The following is a 26,068-nucleotide window of genomic DNA, read 5'->3' on the forward strand; positions in this document are numbered from 1 at the left end:
GTTAATATTAGTTATGTGATGTACAATGTTTAATCATTATAATAGGAATTGTTTTATGACTAATATTATACAAACAATTATTACGATATAATATAAATATGTTCTATGATTAAACATTTAAAACTAATATTATTGTATTAATTTTATCGTAGTTATAAATAATTATTCTATGTAATATTAATCTCAATCATTTTATTAATGAATTTAGGCATATAAATAATTAAACAAAATAAAAACAATTCTAAATACAATTTATAATTTAAATCTAAAATGGTTAAATTAATCAAATAATTATAGGTATGTACTTAATATAATTAATTGAACGATAAATAAAAAATTAACAAGAAAATGTATTGATTTTACTCATACAATTTAAAACATCCATAATAATACATGATGTATAGGTAATAATATGTTTGATACAATGTTATTTTATTGTGCTCCAAAATAATGATGTATACAGACTTACGGCTCTGAAAAATATTGCAAGCTGTCAAACTTTGCTGTTAATATTATGTTCACACATCACGAGTGCACAGTGTAATTTCATCATGGAACTCTGTATCCAGTATTTCCGTATAGGTACAGTTTTCGAATTTAATATTAATGTGTAAGACATTGTTACAACACAAACTTATTATTGATACGGTTTTACGCGTTCATGTATAGTATATATTATGATACAAATTATTATATATATTTTTTTTTTAATGAACTTAAAAGAGTATCAACAACAAAGTTTATTACTTTTAAGATATAGGTAGAATGGCGGAAAGATTTTAAAATTATGTAGTGATTACATAAATACTATTTAAGTTTTAAATTTAGAATATTTTTGAATAATAGAATATTTAAAAAAAACATTTTTTAAATCAGTAAAAATGGAAGAAAGATATTTTTTTAAAGTTAAACGAGACTCGGTTAGTATGAAAACACAGACTCAATCAGTACATACCTTAAAACAATCGGGGACTCGAAGGTTTTATTGGGACTCAGTTTGTATGCAGCCGTTCATTGTGTTGGAACCTAATGGTTCGTTCATGTTGGGTGGAACGTTATATTTTTTTTGGTCGTTGATGAATTGGTTAGCATTTTGTTGTTATGTATTTTACTATTAGATTAACACCGCAAGTGGTGCAAGTTGTACATTGCAACTGGTGATGAGGTATTTCTCACTGGCCATTAGGATTAGGAACTTGTGTGTTATTTTAATTTAAGCACAAGCATAATACGATATTTATTGTTACGTCTGTTTTTGAAATCAGGATCAAAAATAATAATAATAATAATAATAATGCTAATAATCAAATTATTTCTGCCGTCGAGATCGCGGCGGCACATGTGCACGTCTGGGTAGAAATAATAAATCATACAATATACATTATACATATAGGGCAAAGGACGGCGCAAGCGATGACTGGTATATTATAGTTCATATATTATATATAATATGAAAGGTTCTCGTGAATTGTAATAATAATATCATAAATAAAATATGCATAGACATGGTGACTACAGTGTGTTCTTAGTCTGTGTCGAGGTAATATAATAATATTGTTATCATGTCACCACCTATCGAACAGGCATTTTATCGTTATGAATATAATATTATAAAATGTATAAAACTGTGTGCTCAACGACTGTGTACTACATTATAATTATCTTTATTATCATTATTCATTAGTATTATTATTACTACGAGGTGCTGACGTCAATCCATTTGGCGTACTCGGATATTCTGGTGTACAAGTCGGGAAAAGCGGGCTTGACCGCGCAGCCCGTCACGCCATAACTCACCAGGCCGATCAAAACGTTTCTTCCGGTGTCCCGTTCCACGGTCAGGGGGCCACCGCTGTCACCCTACAGTAAATAACACACGCGTGACAAAATTATTTCGGTAAATGTAGCGTATACGGACTAACTAAATTTAATAACCCGTAGCTAGGTTAAAAGTTATAACTTATTACTTATAGGTGTCATAGAGTGACGCGGACATCTCGTTTCTCAGGTGCGTCGCGAAAACGAAACAAAAAAAAAGCAATAATAATTGTGTGTATTCGTGTATTTATTTTTCTAAATTAAAGTCGGTGCTGTCTTTTTATTTAATTTCAGGTCTTGCGAGGAAATCGTAAAAAATCTACACGAAATCTGTACAGCGTTATATAATAGACGCAGGTCGTTCATTTCAATTTGAATTGTTTGTTTGTTATTATGGGTGAATCATTATTTACATGCAAAAATACGTTTAGATCGTATAGCCCGAAATAAAACGCATTAATGTGGTTCTGAGACGACACTCGACTCCGGTTAGAAAACCAGCCTGATGTGAACTCGAGAAAGATCAGAAATAGTATTTTTTTTTCATTCTGCGTGAGCTAGCGTTATATTATGTTATGTATAGGTATGAGATACCAATGATATAGGTACTGAATTTAGAACTGCAAACGATTTATTATGTGGCACAGTCCAAAAAAACGTGTTAAGAATAAAAATATACAACACAAGTTCAAGGTGTTCAAAGAGGTGTCTACAATATTTTGCAATAATTTTTTTTTTTGAATTTCAATGTTTCAAAGAGAATACCTCTGAAACAAATGGGTATAATATATTACGATAAATATTGAACAATAATTTTAATTCTGTAAACTATTGAAATATTATAAGTAAATATCATAAGTTTATGTAACATGTAGTTTAATTAGAATTTATATACAACTGCACAAGGTATGTATATAAGTACAAGTAAACAGTACCTCATAAAGAAAAATAAATATTAGTCAAGTGAACTTATATTTATAAACAGTATGTGAAGTTTGCTTAAGTACCAGGTTCATATAATATACAAATAATTGAGTATAATATTAAGAATATCTGCAAAAAGTTAAACCGAATATAAAAAATAATAATAATAACTAATTTTCTGAAGTTGAATAAATTATAAAAGTAATTTCATTGCAAAAGTTACTGTATAAGGAAGAATTATACATAAATTAATAAAAATCACATTAATGTGTTTTACGAAAAGTCTCTAAAAAAAGAAATGAATTACATTCTACATTAGTTAGATACTAAAATGGTAATTTTTAAACATAAATAATACATTAAAAAAATATACAAATAAAATATGTTTATGTTATATTCAAACATGTGTATTTATAAAAAAAAGTTTAAACAAAATTGAAATATCTAAGAATATTATGTTAATCAGATATATGTTAATTAAAAAAAAATATAATAATAATAATAATAATAATAATAATATATACAAAGAGGTGGAAAGGAATATTTTTTTTATTTAAAAATCGTGATTTTTATGGTTTATGCTTGGATTAACAACAATATAGTATTAGGAATCAAATTTGAAATGAAAATCCAAGCTTAATCAATAGGCATGCGATAAACAAATGGGGCGTAAAACATAAAAATTTCTCTCGTATTTATAATTAAAATATACACATTTTGTTTTTTGCTCTTCTACAATGCGCTAATCATTTTATATATATTATATAAAACCCTACATACCCTGTGTAAAAAACTCGAATATTTAATTTTAGTTATGGATTACAAAGTAGCACGTATAAATATATTTTTAATTAAGTGTCAACTGCGACGAGTTGTAATAAATAATATAGATTAGAAGTCAGAATTAAGCTGAGTTGTTATTAAATTATTATAGTTTGATAATTGAATACCTTGTATACGTATTTATATATATTTATGTGTTATAACTTATACTTTATTCATGTAACATAAAAAAAAATCTTTTTTATTATTTCAAGTTATAATAAACTGTACGTACGTATCCAACAAAGTTATACATTTTTGGAGTAAGTCGATATTCGTACTAAAAAGTTTTCGTTGAAATAATGTAGGTAAATCAAAATTGGAGCAATAAACTATTAAATATATCATTTTTTTATGCTTTTCAAGTCAATATTAAAGTGTTTCAAAGTGATTTCTTTTTAATTTTACTTTTATTTTTTCATTAATACTGTATTGTATTTTATCATCAAAAACTACTACTTTTAATTTAATAGTGTAACATAAAACAGTTTTTATGAAAATTCAAAAGTTGTTAACATAAATTCTTTTAGATAAAAAAAATTATTAATAAGCTATATAACATATTATTTAAAAATCAATATGATTTTGTAAAAGTTCTTAATATTCTCGTTAATTTAATGTTATAGATATTTAATTAAAGTAGTATGATTTGTAATTTATGTAAAATAGTTTGATCTTGTTTTTTTTTTACGATACAATAAATCAATATAAAATACTTTACAACAGTAAATATAATACGTATACAATTTACGGTGTTTTAACTTTTTATCTCGATCAAAAATATTTTGACTCTGATTTTTAGTTTTAATCTTACGATTCGTTGAAAAAAAAGTACTGCTTTTAAGTCATCAAAAAGTATAAAAAGTGTTCAATCTACTGCGACAAAAAAAAAAAAAAAAATTCCTGTGAAAACAGTCAAAACCCACTCTGTACATATACAATAACAGGGTTTCTATATATACGACTTAGGTTCACACATTATTCTGTTAATCGTAAATATAATTTGAATAAAAACGTCGTTACATTAATACTAAATCGCCGGACATGTGTGTACATCAAACACAATTAAACATCGTGCGATAAATTATATAAAATTAGGGGTTTGGGCGGGAAACTGCGCGCATCCACTAGCCAGATCGTAAACGAAAACATTATAATATACGAATTTTATAATAATATGCACAAAACAATAGGCGTACAAAACGTTTGCGGTTATTTAATATTGTTTCATTGAACAACAATATATATCGCAGGGACGCAGGACATTCCGCAATGTTGATTTTGTTTGAAATTATTTTGAGTGTATCGTATTGTGAAAACGAGTTATATATGATGATTATTATTGGTACCAGGAATTTTAATATATGTACTAAAAACGTTTATACATCTCATTATCATAGTTAAAATATTATGCTGAAAATTGATTGCAAATTAAAATTAATATCTAATCAGCGAATCTAAACCGTCACCAGCAGGTATACGAGCTTATTGGTAGATTTTGTCAACACGAGCGCACACATCGATTAGGCAAAATTCCATCAGCAAATGCAAGTAAAAATAATTAAAGTATTGTAATATACTTTTATTCGGTTAATTTACTGTTGAGTTGTACTCATAAACAATATATATTTTAAATTCAATTTTGTTAATGTAAGTATGCATTTTATTTTCGAAAAATGTTATATGCACGGGTAATTCACCAAGCATGCCTACCCCTTTTTTCTTTAATAATGCAGTTAAATAAAATCTGATTTTTGGAATTTTTTAATATACAATATATATAAAGATCATTTTCTCAAATTCTTGAGATTTTTTTGAACTAATGAAGGAGTTTCCCTCGAATACGTACAAACTACTGCTTTTTTCATATAAGAACCACCTTCTCTACAAAATTTATTAGATTATTTTCTCAAAAATAATGTTACGTATTAAAATCAAAATTTGAATGAATAGTTTTTAAGTTATTAAACATTGTGTACTAATGATAATAGCTCAATAATTAATAATAAATGAAAGATATGGGGACTATAATAATTTGAATATTATAGTCATTAATATTATTGTATTAACATTTAAAAAAAATTGTCAAGTATAACAAATGCTAGATTAATATTACATCTAATTTATATTTTTGTAACATTGTATAATATATATATTTTATAATGGCTATTATTGATAGTATAAACATGTTAATAACTGAGAAACTGTTTATTCGTAATTCTGAACTAAGTGCCATCAAAAAATTATTTACTAAATAATTTACAATAAAAAGGGCGGTTTTCATAAAAAAAAAAAATATATAAGTTTGTATCACCACAGAACATTTTTTAAGTAGTACAGAGAATCTTAACAATTTAAAAACTTCTTAAAGTGTATTTAAAAATTTCAAAATCAGAATTTGAATAAATTTATTATTAAAGAAATAAATGGCGATGAAAATACTTGAAGAATTCCAAGTATGCAATAAACGTGTGGAGTAAAACTTTGCCAACAGAATCATATATTAGGTTCGGATTGATATGTATAATTTACCTACGCCTACTTTTTAAACTAATTAATAAAAATATGCAAATGTACACAACTATTTGGATACTAAAATTAAGTTATTATAATACTATGTTATTAAGTGTGCCAGTAGTAGTCTTATACTTGTCCAAGTGGTCATACGCGCTGCAGTGCACATGACATAATAATGTTATAATAGAAGCACTACACATTAAACAATGTGATACGTTATTATTACCGCGTATTATAATGTTATATTATTATTATGATTATTAGTTTATTACGTCGTAAATATCGTTAACTTACGAAACACGTCCCCTGCAACGATGGCGCAGCGGCGCACAGCATGCCTAGACCTACATGATCGTCGATGACGCGGGAACACTGGAAGTTTGACAGGACTTCCACGGAGAGTTTCTGCAACGTGGGGCTAGGATCGCCCGCCGGGAACGCAGTGATCCCCCATCCCACGACAGTGCCTTTTTGGCCCACATACGACTCGCCTGATGTATTTGAATGCATATAATATGAAATATAGAAAAATTATTATAAATATTATGTAGAAAACACCTCTGCAGATATTTAGCTGTTTTCGTGTATTGTATAATATTACATTATTGTGTACACGCCTATTATTATAGCTCGTATTTATACCAAAGCGATGATAATTAAAAACGTAGAGCATTACATAACCTATATAATATAGGTATAATATACCTATAGGTATTATATAGTATACATTTGTGTATTATTATCTACGTTTTTATGAGACAGTATTTTATAATACTGTGCAGGACGATTCATTTAACATGAAATGATTATTATTGTATTCAGGAACGTGCGTGGTGGTGGGCGTTGAGGAGGGGGTATGCCTTTTTTCATCTAGATTATTGGTTTTATTGAATTAAAAAAAGTGTACTTCTGCAAGACTCCTGAAGTATAATGTATGATCAAAATCTATAGTTAATAAACACTTCATGTACTTAAAATTAATTAAAGTTCTTTAAATTGTAAAGTCAATCGGCAAATAAGTATTGCTTTGTTATACAATAGGTGTCTTGTAACTTGTAAGTTACTATGATGGATGTAGTACTAAATTTTATTTCAATAATAATGTAATGTCATTGTACACGAAAAACGATTCTGAGCGTAGACGGTCGGTCGGTCAACCTAGGTCTCTAAGTATTATATATTTCATAATATGTATTCAGATTTTGAGCAAAGCGATGAATGTATAAAGATTTTATAATGATATGTACTTTTGTGTTTTTATAACAATCTAATAACATACTTTTATAAGCATACATTCTATGGGATCTTGTATTAAAGTTTCAAGAATTGTATCACAGAGAATAATTTTTTTATTGACATTTATAGAAAAAAACTAATAAAATGAAAATTGTTCATGCCTAAAAATAACTCAAATAGTCAAAATAATTTAAAAATGTTATCATATAATAAAAGTTATAATATAAGAATTTGGTGAAAATTTTAAATCATTGTCAATGTTATTTGTTATTATTATGTTTTTGTAAAATATTAAAAATTGTTTGAGGAGAAATAATTATTTTACTAGTGAATATTGAAAATTGTAAGCCGTTGAATTTGAAATGTTCATAAAAAAATGATTTGGCCTTCTGGTAGAATTTTTTTTCATACATACGTTAAAAAACTAATAAAGAATCTTATATAATATAAGAATTAAGTTTTAAATCTTATGTATAAAAACAAAAACAAAATATTTTATAAATTTTTAACTTCAAAATAATTTACTAATTTATGCGACTTTTGTTAGTTTTATTAAAATTCTAAGTATAAACGCATATAAACAATTATTGTGAGTATTGATTTTTGATATTTTTTAATTTATAAAATTTGAGGAGTTTTATATTACATTTTCAAGCATTTTTACCCAAAAAATAATTTTTGATCAACATTTATATATTATATAAAAAAGCTATTTATAAATAGCTCAAAAATAATTGAAATATTATGAACAGTTTGTTGTAAATAAAAAATAATAATAAAAATATTTGATGAAAATGTCAAGTATTTATAATATAGGTTATTCATCATCGTTTTTGAGTTATATGAAAAAAAGAAAGTAAATTTTATTCAAAATTTGATTTGAGTAAAAATTCCCGTTTTCTCGATTATAAAGTTTGCTAGTATTTTATTTAAAAAAAATAAACGTATTTACCTAAAGAAAAAAATTAATTTATTGTAAAATACGTATTTTAAAAACTATATTTTTCTTCAAATGTACAATAAGTATTGTTTACCAACACTGGTGTGCAGGGATATGCAAATTTTATAAAAAATTATTATGACTTTTTATAAAAAAAATACTGAACGTTGATTTATAGATTTATAATCCATAAGTTGTATAAAATCAGCTCGGCGCAATGACCGTATTAAAAATATTTTCACATTCAATCACTGATACAATACGAAATAGACGCCTATCGTATTATGTATCGTGTGTATGTAATATAGGTATGTTATAATAATATATTGTGTTATTCGTGCACGAGCAGTGAGTTGTAGGTATTGATCAGACGTGCCAGTTGTTATATTTTTGCCACATGTTACATGTTGACGACGAATATCGATATATTATAATATATTTTATTCACTATAATATGCGTGTGCGTGTATTTTTGTATCACGACGACGTGGCATAGTAAACGTATTGCAAACCTCACCAGTGGATTTCCATCATCGAGATCGATATAGGTAGATTTGCAAACGAAATAATTTTACAAGTCTTTTTTCTAGGAATAATAAACTATATATATATAAATATATTATGTTATCACAGATGTCAATAATTATTAATCATTATCATTAATGAATAAGACGTCCAAGATCCATAGCCAAAGTCACCAAAATTTAAAATATTCACGTGATTAACTATATAGTCGTTAATAAATAGTAACTATAGTGTAGTGATGTATTTTGTTTAATATTTTAAATTAATGAACCTAATTTATTACCATTCTCTGTGTGTTAGTATAATCTGAAATCACTATTTTGTTAAACTTCTGAATGCCGATCATCATTTATAGTTATGACTTAGTTATGATTCATTACTAGTTATACGATAGTTGTTCGGACCCTTAGGAATTAGAATATAAACTAAATTTCGAACATAGAATAAAAATATTTTAATACAGATATATTATTACGTTATATACAATATTTCAACAATATTCAAATATGTAGTAATATTCAAACGTATAAGGGAAACATGATAAATATACATTTTAGTGTCCAGGATATAAACAAAAATTGAAAATACATTGGATGCGTGTGAAATATATCATATATTAAAATATGCAGCAAATTTTTGGTTTTAGGTTTTGATCAAAATGTATAATATTATTGTAATGAACGAGAAAAATAATTAAAACCAGGTTTCAGCAGGTTTTACCTATCAAATTGTGAGTGTACTAAAATTATCATCGATTTCAGAAAATTATGAAAATATACACATTTGACAAAAAATAGCTGGTACCATTGATTTGACATTAATCATATTCATTTTAAAATCAATACTGATTTAGAAGAGCAATATTGACAATTAACACTATATATGTGTGCAATAATGTAATATATAATATATATCTTTACAAGAATGTATATTGTTTAGATTATTAAAATTTACTAGTCAATTCACTAAATATGGTCATCTTTATTATTCCATTCAATGATGAATTTATTCAAAATCAGATTTTTGAAATTGTTATTAGGTTAGATACCTAATAACAATTAAATGACCATCTTTTAAAATACTTAGATTATTTATCATATTACACTCTTTGCATGATATAAAGAAAATATGAATATCTAAATATAATCCGTAAGTAGTTCTAAGATAAATCATTCCAAAAGTTAGTTTTTGAAGAAATTAATTGTAAGAGAACTGGATGAAACATCATATTATTGTATAAATTCGTCACGCGGCCTCAGAAAATGTACGCTAGTTTAGTATTTCAAAAACGTTTATAACCTACTATTATATTATTTACATCTTCTTCAGAGCATATTATATTAAGTTATCCAACCGTGTCTAAAAAAATTTAATGTTTATGAGGATTTCACTTAGTGTCTAAGGCATATATTATAATACATCATAGATTAATAAGTATTATACATTATATAAGCACACCCAGTTATTTATTAATTTATTATTTGGGAAGGGGGCGATACCGGGCTTAATTGTTTCTGGTGGGTAATTTATGTATGGCTATACTCAATCATCCATTAATTTATACTATATATATATATATAGGGAAGTATTATTAAATATGTTTTGGGTTTAATAATACGTTATATTTCTAAATAAATAACCAAAAAATATACCTATTATATTATTATCACAAATGTACTAGGTACAGTAAAACTTCAGATTTCTTCCGTTTTATTTTATTTGTATATTTGTATATGTAACAATACACAACTTTTTATTTTTTAATGTATGAGATTTTAGAAAGCTTGCAGTTAGTATTAACTTTATTGAGTATTTTTATTTCTAAATACGCAAAAAAAGTATGTTTAATTTGAATATAACAGTTAAACTTAAAGTAATATAACTTAAGTCTAAACATTTTTTAAATTAATTAATACTATATTTTATATATTAAAAATTTGCGGGGTACTTGCCCACCCTTAACCCCTTGTAGCGTCGCCCATGAACACCACACTATATAATAGACCAACGCCGCTATAAGCCTATAACAGCGGATTGCAACGTATAGCATAGGGCTATATTCATCATACGATGGTTTTCTGATCAGTATTTCAGCCTTCAGGTGTAATATTTTAAGGGTTCATACCCAATTTGCCGAATCCCAATTCGCCGACAACTCAGTTTGCCGAAAAATATACCAGTTTTAAAATATTTTTAAAATATTTCCTTTTCGCTGACGTCTTGGTTCGCCGACAAACTATTAATAAAGTTTCAATTTTCCCGATTCGCCAACAGTGGATGGTACATTTGAATCAGCCCCCAAATTATTTAAGCAAATATACACATTACACTGTTTTGTAATGGGTGTTATGGTGCCAATGGTTATGGTATGTACTATATTATCATTTAAAAAATTAATATATATTTTAACATATTATATAAATATATGCTTTTTTACCGAATAGAAGCAGTAACACTTATATAAGAGAATGTTTAATATAATTAAAGAAGCTGCCTTGAGAAATGATTTAGCTTTTAAACCAAAAACATTTCAAATTGATTTTGAAATAGGAATGATTGTTGCCAATATAGATTTATTTGGATATAACACATAAATAAAATAATACTCTTTCATTTTAGGCAATCTATATGGCGTCAAGTACAAGAAGTTGGATTATTGCACGATTATACACACAATGGTGGAGTAAAAAAAAACTGTTCGAAGAACATGTGCCTAAGCTCTGTGCTCTGTATATAATAATATATCATAAGCCACTTTTATTTTATATAATATATCTACTGACAATGTATTAATAACCATTTATACATGACAAATTTGTATTTACTTTTATTTTTTAATAAGTCGGCAAATTGGGAACATGTAAATAAATAGTCGGCAAACTGGGGTGTCGGCGAATTGGGATTCGGCAAATTGGGTTTCGGCGACGTGGGAAGTCACGATTTTAAGTTCTGTTTGGCGATAGGTATTTTGATACAGAAAGTTATATGGACAACGAAATGTCGAACAACCGACGTTTACACAGAAACTACGCGATGGACACAATTTATTTGTTTTGGAGTTGTATCGAAACTCAACAATAACATTTTTACAATATCTCGATTTAATTCCATGTGCAACTTATAAATGGCGCTCAGTGTAATATATTATTATTATACGTGTATTTTCCGGTGGATTAACTACGCGCGAAAGCGCATTAACAACACCATTAAAAATGTTTTCCACATAAAAAACTAAATAAAAACGCGTAGGTATATATACATAAATCGTAAAATCTAATATATAAGTTATTGCAATTTTATAGGAGTTTTCGTAACAGCTGATGATATCAGTACATCAACCAATATAAAATGTACAGCTAATGGATCTATCTCCGCGTGATGCATAATATACATAATTACTTATCATATTCACCAATCGTACGCTGCAGGGCTGTAGTCATAGACATTTTATAGGTTATGCTATAGGTACATAGGCATAAATAATTGTGATGAGGGTTTAGTGAAGCTTAGCTCCACCAAAATATTTTCAAACTTAACCTCGTCAGCATAATTAATTATGCTAATATGAGTTAATTGAAATTTATAACTTCCTCCCAGATTTTTACCATATTTACCCATATGATTATAGGTGTCTATCTATCTTATAGACTTTAGGCGAGAAAGATGAAATACGATAATATTTTAATATAAAATGTATATATTTGTCAACGAACCAACGGTTATTATATTAAGTTTACGATAATAATTACTTTTTCATTTTATTTTAACTTTAACAATTACATACGATTTTTATTAGATTGGTTTTAAGAAAAAATTGATAGTCTCTAATCTAACTCGAATTGCTATAGTACTATGCGTGTAAGTATCTGGTGTTAAAAAACTATACAAATTGTTTATAGAGAAATATAAATTATAATAAATGTATTATAATATATTCAGTAAGTTATGATCACTAGTAATACAATATTTATTTTTTAAGGACTTGTCCACTTGCTATATTAACTACCTAAATATTATGAATTAGTGGTTTATTATTGAAAACATTGTATGATTACAAACTGGTGCAATGATTAAAAAAAAAAAAAAAAAAATTGGCGTAATGTACAGTAAAACAAAAATTTACTATTAATAGATTAGGTTAGGTTGGGTAATATATAATTTAGGTACTTATCAAACACGTATATTATACTAAATAACAGGATTGGCCAACTTGTGCGACAATCATCTTATTTATAAAATTAAAATTTACGTATTGTTATTATGAAGTTAATTATTTTGGTATAGATAATTTAAATTTATTCAATTATATAAAATATATTTATTAACATTTAAGCTTTTTATATCATTGTATTTATCCACGTGGCTTACAAACATATTTATGATGGCCACCTCTGCTATATAGTATAATACCACGTGTTCAATAAGTATCTAAAACTATAAATTTTTATAGAATGACTAGATTTATTCGAATCAGCTATATTTGTATAAAGTGCATACTCTAGCTGTATTATACATTTTAAAATAAATTGAAATTTTGTAAGTTAATAATGCCTTGATAAAAAAAATCAAATTATATAAAGATATTTAAAAACCAAATTACGCTTATTTTTTTGTTTATTTGGGGTTGGTTATAAAAACTCGACCGTCGAAAATATTTAATTTTGATGCTCGGTCGCAGACATTTTGTTTTTTTACTCTCTTTTTTTTGGTAGAAATCATTTTTTTTTTTTTTTTTTATTATTTTCTCTATGTAGACCAAAAATAATCAACTCTATACATAATTAATATTTAATCTATTTTTAGGATTTATAAAATATTTTTTTCTTATAAATATACAGATAAATCAAATTGATTGACTACATTAATTTGCTCTATATGTGTAAGTTATAGTTTATAATTTTCTATTTTAGAATCTAGATTTATAGACTATGCGGGTGTTGCAAAACATCAAAATCTTTAGTGTTATTCGTTCGATGTATTTTATATATTATACCTAAGCGTTGACGTGTCTATTGACAAGTAGGTATTTTCTGTTCCTGTGCTGAATGAGAAAATTAATTATAGCAGCTGTTTTTAAACCCTTTTTGTTGTAATCCACACGTTTTCTAAAGCGATAGTGGAAATTATACCTCAGTCAGTTTAATACAAGATAAATGTATCACCGTTCGCGTATTTATACCTACGTATTCACTGTATACTTTGTTAGGTAGCTCTTTTAACAGCAAAAACTTATTATTTTGAACGTTTTTAAAATATTTATTTCTATGTTATTTATGTAATTTCCTTACAGTGCTATTTAAAAAAAAAAAAATTATTTTTATTTATTTATTTTTTATTTTTTATTTTCAAGCAAACATTTCATAATAATATTCTTAAGCCAGAATAAGTTAATATTTTAAATACGATTATCTATACTTATAAACATTGTAATTATTATCGAATTGTTTAAGATTTATTTTTTAAACATTGGAAATCTCAGGTAAATATTTTGTAAAAGAATATGAAATAAAATATAAAAGTAAAAACCTTTAAAAAAAATAGTGACAGCGATAAAAAAAATATTAAATATTTATAAACAAAAAAGAATACATTTTTTTCTTTCAAAAATATTGTTATTTTGCTGATTACAGCAAAAATTCCAAAGTTATTATACTTAAAATAATTTATAAAAAAATAAAAACTCTATCAACAAGTACTTTACGATCGTTAGCCGTGAAATAACCACTATCCTGTAAAAATCGTATTTTTTTTTTTGCTTTTATATTTATAGTGTGTATACGTTTATATGTATATAATATTATAATATCATTGTGCTGATATTACTCACCGTCGGTGAACGGCAAACACACGGGCCGGACTGTGTCGCTAGCGGCGACCGGCTGATCGAGCTGTAACAGCGCTATATCGTTAGCCAATAAGAACGGATGGAAATGAGAGTGGAACAGCACGCGAGACACTTTCCGAGCTTGGTGTTCGGTTTCGTTTTCCGCAGTCAAATCGTAGTCGCCCAGATGCACCATCAAGTTGTCCATCGGCGTGTCACGTCTGCGTGTCAAATAGAAATGATAATATTATATAATTATAGTAAAATTATATTATTTGTTGATGAGTTATGGCAACTTTCAGTCAAAATCTAATAAAAAAAAAAATTAAACAATATTATATTATATTTTGATCATCAACATTTTACAACAGCATCATAAATACACACACACACACAAAATTAATACGCAAAAAAATTATCGTAACATCAATAATTATTAGTTAAATAGTATTATATTACACAATATATTTTTACCATAAAAAGTAACAGCCATAATATCAATAAAATGCAACGAAAAACTGGTTGTCAAAAATTATAATACACTGTAATAATAATAACGTCAAATCAAATTATTATTGTTGGTGGAAAAACTTGTTTTTTGGCACTGCATATATCTTAAGGAAAATAAAATATCAATGATAATCGAGTATAAAATACTTCGCACTTTTCAGAAAATATAAAATATGCATAAAAATACAAACAAATTAAGAAAATCCACTTTTTCTCTAAATTTTCAAAATATACAAAACTATTAACATTTTAAATTTGATCATTGTACAGAATAAGTGTCTATAATGGTCTGCTTTAAAAACGTATGCTTTCGAGCCCTATTAATGATGAACATACTTTATACTTACAACTACAATATAACTCGTGGATCTCGATAATATTATAATATATTATGTACCATCGTTTTATGGTTGAGATTATATCATTATTATAATATGCTATATTGCTCGATGGTTATACGAGTATTAACACGATACTAGCATACGTTTTTGTATTTTTGAACGTTTATACTCGTACTTATAAGTTATTATAGTCCCCACTGGGCCAGCTATTGTATATTGTATATTTAGTTTTATTTGAGAAAGAATTAATGTTTTACAGTAACGATTCTTTCTTGTAATATTTGTACTTAAATAAGACAACACGTGTATAACACTATTTGTTTTAAGTATTTCATTTTATAATCCATTAGAAATACCATAATTTTACGTTTCTTAATTTTTTCTTAACGACATTTAGATTTTGTAAGTATAAGCTTAATGATAAAATACATTTTTTATTGATATATGCATATAAATTGACTGGGATAATGGAACGATTTTGGTAAAACGATTTAAATGTACCTAAGATATATTGTTATTATAGATCTCGAGATTGTTAGCTATTATTATAACGATGACTCATATATACTATGTATGTTAGTGAATCAAATTATGTAAATTAATATTAATGGTTAATACCTAAACTCTGCAAAAGTAATCTATATTATTTTTTTCTCAGAGCTTGAAACTTTGAAGGTTGAAGGTTAAACGTTAAACTATCCAAATTTTCGCGTATGACCGAGCGTACAGTCCGAAAACCGTATTCGTTCTAAATCTGCCACTGGATGGTGCGTGTGCATACATCGGTAAAGGTTTTCTCCCCGTTTGTAGGTCAGACGTTTCCCTTCGGTGATTTCGATGGAAATTTAAGTGCAAAAATAAATATTACAACCCAGTGGCGTTGTATTACTGCAGTTTATAATATAAACGCGGAAGTTTTAGTATATGTAATAAGCGGCCACGTGCGATGTCAAAATCAATCCACTTAATCGTTAAATTGCATAAATTATGTAACATCCCAAACGTGCCGGTACTTTAATGACGGTCGCGACCCAAGGTAATTTAAATATTGGTCCAAAGTTGATAGTGGCCAGTGGCCACATCATCAGTATTGAAGCAATTTAATCATCGGCCAGGTTAAGTTAGGTTAGGTACGCACGATAATAATTTGTTATATATAAAAGTCTTGTTTTTTTTTTTTACTTAAGGTTAAAAAATTCACTAAATTATGAGTGAGCTAATGCCGATTTATTTTTTAATTAATTAGTTGCAATATAATAACAATATGTCACTTATAATCTAATGAAACATTTCTAAAATTAGTTTTAATTATACGTGTGTAATAATTAAATATTGTTTTAAGTTATTCTGATATAGACAATTGCCCTTAATATATATCAAAGAACACTATAATAGAAGACCATAATAATAAACAGTTTAAGTCAATGCGTGAAAAAAAGCGATGCACAGTTATTGATAATCGCCTAATTGTGTTTTTGACATAATAAGTTTCATATTATAGCATTATCGTCGAGTATTGTTTTACGGACGGATAGAAAATTTGAATTATTTATGTATTGTTTTTTTGTGTGTATAGTCGTTAAAGTGATGTAGTCGGACTGTTGTAGTGCAGTGTACTCATCGATGACCGGTCATCGTTAGGTCAGTCGGGGCAAATTAAAAAGTTAATAATAATTGTTTACTTGTTTACTTTCATCGGTCAGTACGTTTTTTTACGTCTGAATAATTTTTTCACGGTTTATTGTCTTTTTGAAAACAGTGAAAATACTGCATTTTACTGTAAAAATGTGCGTATAAAAAAATATATTTTATGTATAATACTATAATGTAATAGGTAATACTCGTATAATGGGTGTTTAAATATATTGACAAAGATGGCATTTTTTTTCTTCATATTTCTTAAAGTGTATCAATTATATAATAGTTATATTATACATTGAATGTGTTAATATATTTTATAGGTATTCAATATTCAACTAACCGAATATCGTTCACGTATATCATTTAAATAAATATATACATAATATTATATAATGTTACGACACGAAAATCGTAACTATTGAAACCGATTAAGTAGTTTGTTATTTTATATAAATCAATGAAAATGTGTGAAACTAAAACTTAAATTTGAATTAAAAAAAATCCATACACTCAGCATAATTATATACTCAATAAAACTGTTATTTAACGAGGATAAAAAAGTTTTGATTTCAAAATTGAATTATACGGTGCTCGTTAAGATTTACCAACGACGACTGAGTATTTTAAAAGAGGATGTTCTCGTGGAACACTGTATAAATTAAATAAAACCAAATGGAAAGCAATGAGATGAAACTTCTTTTATTTCTGACAAAAATAAAGAATAACAATAACAGCAACAACAACGACAATAATAGTCATAGTAATAATAATGATATGAAAATTTCTGATCCCAAAGGCGTGAGGTGCATAAATAAGACAACGTTGTGAAATTTCGCTGTGTGTGTATATATATATATATATATATATTATATATTGAACCACATGTTCATAATATGTATTTTTATGGTCTGCTGTTATGATCCAGTATAATGTACGATATCCATGGGACTTAACGAAATAATATTCTGGTGACAAATCAAATAAATGTGTAATGAAGATTTAACAACATTCACTTGTTTTAATTTATATTATATTTAATTTAATCATGAAATATGTGCCAAATAAAATTGTACATTTCACTTGGGTCACGCTTCTTGCTTATAATCTACATAATTTTAGCATATTAAATAGTGCACAAATAATTATTATTGTTAAGCTCATTATAAAGACTTATTTTTGAGCTGACGTTTCAAAAATAATTTACCCGTGTTACCCAACTACATAAAATTAAAGTATTATTACTTTTATTCAAACTAATTATAACACTTTTTCAATTTAAAATGTGTTTTTAAATTTCGGTTTTTACATCTATTCTCTAGAATATGCTGACCTATTTTAAACTACCTATACGTAAAAACATAAATATTATTTTTACTAGTTATATTTATTCATCTAATTATCTCTTTGAATTCTTGTTTGTATAATAATATTAATTTATGTTCCACGTAATACAAATATTGAATATATGTCGAATAAATTATTTTCAATATATTTCACGTAACATATATTTGATATTATGATATTAATATTAAGCATAAGATAAAATTATAAATATAATATAATAAACATATTAATTATTTACTTATTGATAATATGCTTATCACTATAATATTAATTATATTATTAGGTATAGGTAGATCGGGAAGTATCTGCAAATGTGAATAGTAAACAAAGGATTCTGCTAGCAAGATTTGAATAAGCCACTAGTATTTTGAATTTAGACGGAAAATATTGTAATGAAAACAATATTGTATACCAAGGGAATATATTATTACAAAATGACAGGGCCACACGAAGGGCTTTTAATAATAAAATAGTTTTAAAGCAAGAGCTTTTTATATGATTTACAACAATAATCGTTTTGAATTATACTACTCAAGCTCATACAGCTTATAGGTGATAAATGTACTTTTTGGATAAAAGAAATTGTGTACGTTTACATACACTTTTACCAATGCGCTCACCAGACATAACATTATTTACAATAGGTACCTCAGGTATTTTGAAACTAACGTTACTACGTCGGTGGTAAATAATGTCTGGGAATGTAAAATGCTCGGTAATTATACCATTTATTAGTTATGCATATTGCAATATAAATATGACTATAGTTATGTATTTACAGTATAGGCGTTCACATCAAACGACAGTTAAAATATCACCTTAAATAATATCGGAATGGGGATGGGTGTATATTTTATTATACTTTGGTGCTTGACTTAAACAGAAAGTGTGTATATTATGCTAAGCACCAATAAATATTACAAGCATACAAACGATTAATTATTTTCATACCAGTGTATAGTTACAGGTTTTAATAAAAATTGTTTGACTTTGAATTTGACAAATATATATATATATATTATAATATATGCATTATAGAGTATCACGAATGTTTGCATTTAAGTTAATTATGAATGGTTTTTTTTATTTGTTGACTTAATTGTACACAGGTATAATTTAAATACACCAAATACTTACTACAACATATTGAATTTTGATTAAAGTACGATGTGTAGGTACTAAAAAATATGAAATTTAACTTTTAATAATCTGAGTAGTAACCAATTGTATACTAATCTATTTGTATAACAACAAGAAATTGTTGATAATCCAATTTATGAAGTGCATAAATATACATTAAGCAGTATCTACCTAAGTGTCCTAAGTACATATTTAATAGAGATCTCTAATAATTACACTAAAATACATTTTAGATCTCATTATTTGATGTAAATAATTAATTAAACTAAAATATGTATTAATATTCTTAAAAGTAAACTTTTTTTATTTGTTAGTTTATATTTTAAAAAGAAAATCTACGAAAATTAAAGAGGTTGTGTGTCAATATTTAGGATAAGTATATATTTTGCAATTATATTATAAACTATTGGACGACTTTGATCAGATTTTGTAGTCAAGTTCACTAAAAAATTGTTAAAATATATCTAAAAAAACATAAAAATTTTAAAATGGTCTTTACTCGTGTTATTTACAGTCTAGAGTCTAGACTCTAGAGACATCATGTTGAAATAATTAAATGGTTTTACTTGTCCAAACAATGTGTTCATGAAAATTCTTCATAAAAAAAAAATGTTAACACTCAAAATCTAAAATACTTTAACGTAAGATTGCAAGATGAATGTAAATAATTGTTTATTAAATAAACGATTAACAAGTTCAATACCATATAAATTTCACTAATCTTACAAACAACTTAACTACTTGAATATCATACAATATGCTCTTAGTAGTCTGATGAACCCAGACTTAGTATCATATACTAATTATTAAATTATCTAAGTTTTTATAAGAGTTTCTGCTAATTGGCTTATACAATTTTCTTGGTTTAAAAAAAATCAGAAAGATCACATTAACATTTTTATTGTACTAATATATATGTGTGTGTTTGAAATATAAATATAGTGCATAATTTTCATTTAATATTTTAAGAAAATATAAGATCGAGAGAATACTAAAAATAGTGAATGTGTACAATGTGTTATTCGAGGATAATAACTATAGGACCTTGTACAATTGGTATACAATATATATTGTTTATACAAACAAATGAAGACAACCGACTAGATTTTTTTAATGGAATATTTGTTTATATTGAAATATAAGGTTTTCGGGAGTCGACTATAGTTACTATAATAAAATATTATACCCTAAGTTTAAGATCGACAATTTAATACTATTTATAGTATACTGGTATACATTTTATACAGAGTATGTAAATATAGAAAAATATTAGATTATTTATTTTTAACATTAAACTAAAATTGAAAATTGTAAAATTATATCTCCATTTTTAAACTGATCAAAATTATTTCAAATGTTTTAAACAAATCTCAAGTGCAATATTATTATTATCTTTTAAATTACATTACAAAAGATCCAACTAAGAAACTTGTCATAAAGTTTTTAGAGTAGGTACGTACTCTTTCAACTTTTTATCAAATATAAAAAGGTCAAAATATAAATCCAAAAAGGTTTGCACAAAAACACCAACAATCTTAATAAAACCAATAAATTCCTTGGTTCACTCATAGCCTAAAAATAGTATTTGACTGTCAAAAGTTGTATAAACAAAAAGTATTATTTTTTAATGTATTATTTCGTTATTTCGAGCTTTGGTAAAAAGAATAAATAACATTTTGAAGTTTCATATTTTTGAAAAACAATAATAAAACTTTTCGTGGATCAGTTAAATATCATATTCGACTATACATATAAGTACACTTCACTAATTTAAGTTTTTTTTTCGACCGACAAATATTTAGAATCAATTAAAAACAATGCGTTTTATTAAAAATTTAAACCTCTGTATAGAAATCAATTGAGATAATAAGCTCATGTACAGTGTACACACGACTATACGTCCCTGGTCGCTAGTATGGATACGGTTGTAATAGTAATGCGTATTTTTGCAAAATTATCATTCGATGCATTCGTTTTCGAGAGAAACTACGAAAAACTGCTATACAAGATACAACTGTAATGTATAATAAATATGGACTTTTATAAAATATGCAGAACTAGTGGTGGAGAAGTCACGCTCGAAAGAGGTAGCTAAAAACGGTAACATGAATGTGAATAAAAACTTGATTGACAAAAAAAATAACCAATAATAATGATGATGATGATGATGATGATAATAATAAATAAAACGCCATTTGAATGTACGCCCGGTGAATTCGCAAACGTGTGCAAATACAAGCAAAATCGTAAAATCGTGTGCTATGTGTCAAAAACCAAACGGTACGAGATGGCACGTGGCGAAAACAAAGTGCATATATGTATATACATATATATACACAAATATGTAACACTTTATTTTCATAAAGTTCATGTTGAATATTTCTTAGTATAGACGTCAAAAATAACTTATGAAAGACTTTCTAACATTAGACATTTGTCGTAAGTCTTTTTCAGTGTTTTCCATGAAAATTATTCCATATATAATAATATGAGATACAGGGTATATCAGTAGACAGAGATCGATAATCATGAACCCTAAATCGACAAATTCTTATTTCTGTTTCAACTATTATAATATAAATCAATAGGTATATTAATATTTTCACTTTAAATCGATTATGATGAATTAGGCTTGATTTTAGCATAGTTATATTAGAATATATAACACAACTACGTGTTTTTTTTAATAAATATATTTTTTATAAGCGGTTTTTTTTCAATTCATTCTCAATTCTTATAATTTGTTTTTCATTAGTTAAGTATTGTATGTAGAATAATATAATAAAGATGTCTATTATTACATATATTTTTTAATTCAACTGTAGTCGAAAAATGATGATAGACTTAGTGTCTTAAAATCAAAACTGATTACCTATTGTTAGATTGTATTTAATATTTTTTAATTTTTTTTATTTCAATGATTTATTTTATTTTAAGTTTCAGGTATTAAACTATTTATTTTTACCACGAATTTTCAAAATATTTAGCTGTACACTTGTTTTTCTTTTATAAACGCATGTAATTGCGAAAATGTACTATAAGCAATAAGTATTATACAATATAAAATATAATAAATAATAGGTATTGTATATTATAAATATATTATATATTTAACTGATCTGGACTCAGAATTGTTTTCCAAGAACGATGATTTATCATTACTTTCAAATTGAATACACAACTGTCTTGAGCCGAGGTGAACGAGACGATTGTCCGACACCCGGTCTCTCATCAACCTCTTTAATACCTTTAATATTTTTTTTTTCTTTTAGGAACTATTGTCCATATTATATTGTCGACGGAATTCTCAAGAAAACCTTCTTTTTTATTAGTGATTTTATCATCATTTTTATTATTGTTATTGAATTTCTTACCGTCAATTTTCATTAAAAACTAATGTAAAATATTATGAATTTAATCATAATGGTTTTATTAATCAATTAATTTTAATTAGTTATGCAATTAACAATTTTTTTAATTACTCATTTTTTCAGAATATACATATTTCGTGCACTATACAGATTATGAGGTGTGGTTATTATAATAATATGCTATGATTAGCGTGGTTAAATTTTATCTTAATTTTAGTGTGATTTTTAATTATTTTGTAAGTAAGATGTTGTTTTAATTTTAAATAACGAAGAGCGAATCCAGTGGAGCGAATTCAACTGTTTTCTGTTTCAAAATGTTACATTTGTATTTATTAAAATACGCAGTAGTTATACTGCAGATGTTTTATCGCGCGATTGCGTTTTACATGTAAATATTAATTATATTTTCGTTAATGGTATTAAATCCGAAAGACCATTATTACTATTCGCTAAAAACAATTCTTGCGATTGCATTATAATCCTTCTTTCGCAGAGATGATGTCTAGCTTCCAACCTTTCCTTTTTTTCTTTTATTTTAGTAAGCAATAAATGTAAGTGTTGATATTATAATACTATACGTATTGTGTTAGTATTGCAGTGCTATTATATAATAATAATTATTCATATGCTTATTACGTCATGACACAGTGGGCAGCAGTGATGACGAATCGATCGGCGATCAACGCACCACCGCAGAAGAACACCCCGTCCAAGGCGATGGCCACTTGCCAGGTGTGCTCGCCAATGTCCGCCTCGTCGCTGCCAATAATCCTCCGGTTGTCACCGTCCCTGAATTCTTCGCGCCGCACGGTGTGCAACCGTTCTCTAGCTGACCCGAAGTGACCTCCAGACCGGCTCATTCGCCACGGTTGTAGGACGTCGTGCACGCCGCCATAGACCGCAGAGCGACGCTTAAGCCGTTGACTCATAGCGTTGCCGGCACCGTCGCTGCCACTGACGCCATTGCCACCACTGATACCCTTGTCACTAGTACCGCCACTGCCACCTCTGCCGCCACAACGTCCGGGTTCTAACGACGGCGTCAGGTGCGGTGATTGATCGTCGAAGTTGTCGTTGTTCATTTGTCGGACGGACCTCAGACCGCAGTCGGGTGATTCTGAAACCGAAGAATAACGTCTCCATCGTCTTTATATTGCCGTGATAATAATGTCACGTATAATGGCCTTAGAAAATAAGGTCGATATAAGTACATTGATTTATCGACGAGTCCTATACCTGACAGCGATACTTAATTCGTACTGGGTACCTCATCTTTCATTTAATATTTATTACTCGAGAGACCAATCAAACTATTATTGATATATTATTATTATAATTAGGTATAAAAGTTTTTTGAATTCAAAAAATTTAATTTCTGGTTTTATATTTGAACATTTGATTAGCCCAATTACTCGTTAGAATATGACAAGTGGTACTTTCTTGAATGAGAAAAAATACCCGACTATAATAATACCCTCTCTGTGGTCTCTATATACAGAGATCAAGCCACACAACTCGAAAATATATGAGAAATATCTTTAACCTTATCTTCTGAGGCAGCTGTCCGAAAGCTTTTTACAGTGATATAAAGTTAACGAGGTCCATAAACTAGGAACAACCTATAAATCTAAAAAGAAATACATATATATATATTTATGTATACATAATACACTTGATATTATATATTACACGATAAAATAATAATATATAGTTCGTTATTATTTACACTGGTCGCCTCGATCAGATGAGGAATCACGTGAATATATTATATTATACCGAGTCATGTACGGAAATCAATATGGAATACCATGGACGGCCGACGCCCAGCATCATTAAACGATGGGACGGGAAATTCGAGCTAATAAATTAAAGGCGATTCACCCCAATTTAAACAAAAATGAAATATCGGGGTGAGTCCTCGGACGGGATATAGATTCGTATCCTCCGCGGCGGAGCCCATTAATAGAAGGTATCTTTTCGACCTCTTTTGTGATGGCTTATCCAACTATACAATTTATTATACTGATAATAAAAGTTTGTGACAGACTACAAAAAAAAAAAAATGAGAAAAAGAACACAACAGTTCAACTCAAACCTTCAAATCTCACATAATACCAGCAGTCCTCAATAAATATCAGATGAAACGCATAATTGTACATTCATTGCATGTACACACACATGAGACCTATCGCCGAGGTACGACTGTAAATTTCAAAAAATATAAATCATTTTTTTATTGTAAAAATTAGACGCGTTCCGGTCCAGGCAAGCCCGAATGCACGAGGTCGTGGACGCTCATCCAAGATGATTCGTAATATCATTATCAAGTAAATACAATTTTTATGACGGTGTATTTTATTGTTTGCCGAGTATAACAATACGTCCACATAATATTATTTGAATGTAATTTTATCTCGAAACTTATTTGAACGACAATTTTTCCTAAACAACTATTGCACGAAAGCTTTTTTTTTTTATTCGATTACTTAAATTATTTAGATATGGATTTACCAAACTCTGCAGTTATAAGAACTTCTAAAAGTTTCGATTAATCACCACCGCAGCTTCAAGCCGTTATTGTGTACCGTGTCGCATAACTGGTAGTGCGTAACGCTTTTATACGTAGCACCGTGTTCTAACTTGTATCAGTATGCATATTGTTATAATCTACACACTATATACTATACAAGTACCGTGGTGGTTGCACGGTTCCATATGGCTTTACCCAAAACGAATAGGCCCCAGACGGTAATCCCGTTATAATTAATATTATTATAACAATACAGTTGAATATAGTTTAATACTTTGTTGTTTACACGCGAATGAATTCCGACATATTATTTTTTTATTAAACATTAATAATATCATAAACAAATATAACACTATGTAAAATATGTTTTCCTGCAGTTTTTATTCTGTATTATGTAAGATTTGAATTTCACTTTAACGTTTTTTAAAAACTTTATGTTCCTAAATAAGATTATTACGAATACTATTTGAATAGTTATATTAAATCATTCATCAACAAATAAAAAACACTTACATTTTGTATAACAACTACGAAGACGAGTGTACCTATTATATTTGATAAAACAACGAACCTGCTTTACATACG

At 27.2% G+C, this 26,068-nt stretch overlaps 1 protein-coding gene across 3 annotated transcripts in view; it reads right to left on the bottom strand.

The window, feature by feature from the left end:
* Positions 1–440: 440 nt before the first annotated feature.
* Positions 441–26,068, bottom strand: part of LOC113561053 (coagulation factor X-like) — a 42,255-nt gene continuing 16,627 nt past the window's right edge. For 2 of the 3 annotated variants that reach the window (XM_026967249.1, XM_026967250.1), the window contains 4 exons: positions 23,590–24,070; positions 14,610–14,827; positions 6,376–6,572; positions 890–1,860 (listed from right to left, as the gene is read on the bottom strand). In XM_026967249.1, the coding sequence (XP_026823050.1) occupies positions 1,696–1,860; positions 6,376–6,572; positions 14,610–14,827; positions 23,590–24,070 (1,061 nt within the window). In that variant the 3' untranslated portion in view covers positions 890–1,695. Of the gene's footprint in view, positions 474–889; positions 1,861–6,375; positions 6,573–14,609; positions 14,828–23,589; positions 24,071–26,068 lie in introns of those variants that run through there. The other variant, XR_003406142.1, reaches the window with a different exon arrangement.

The sequence above is a fragment of the Rhopalosiphum maidis genome, chromosome 1 (genome assembly GCF_003676215.2).
Source record: "Rhopalosiphum maidis isolate BTI-1 chromosome 1, ASM367621v3, whole genome shotgun sequence".
Classification (NCBI taxonomy): Eukaryota; Metazoa; Arthropoda; class Insecta; order Hemiptera; family Aphididae; genus Rhopalosiphum; species Rhopalosiphum maidis.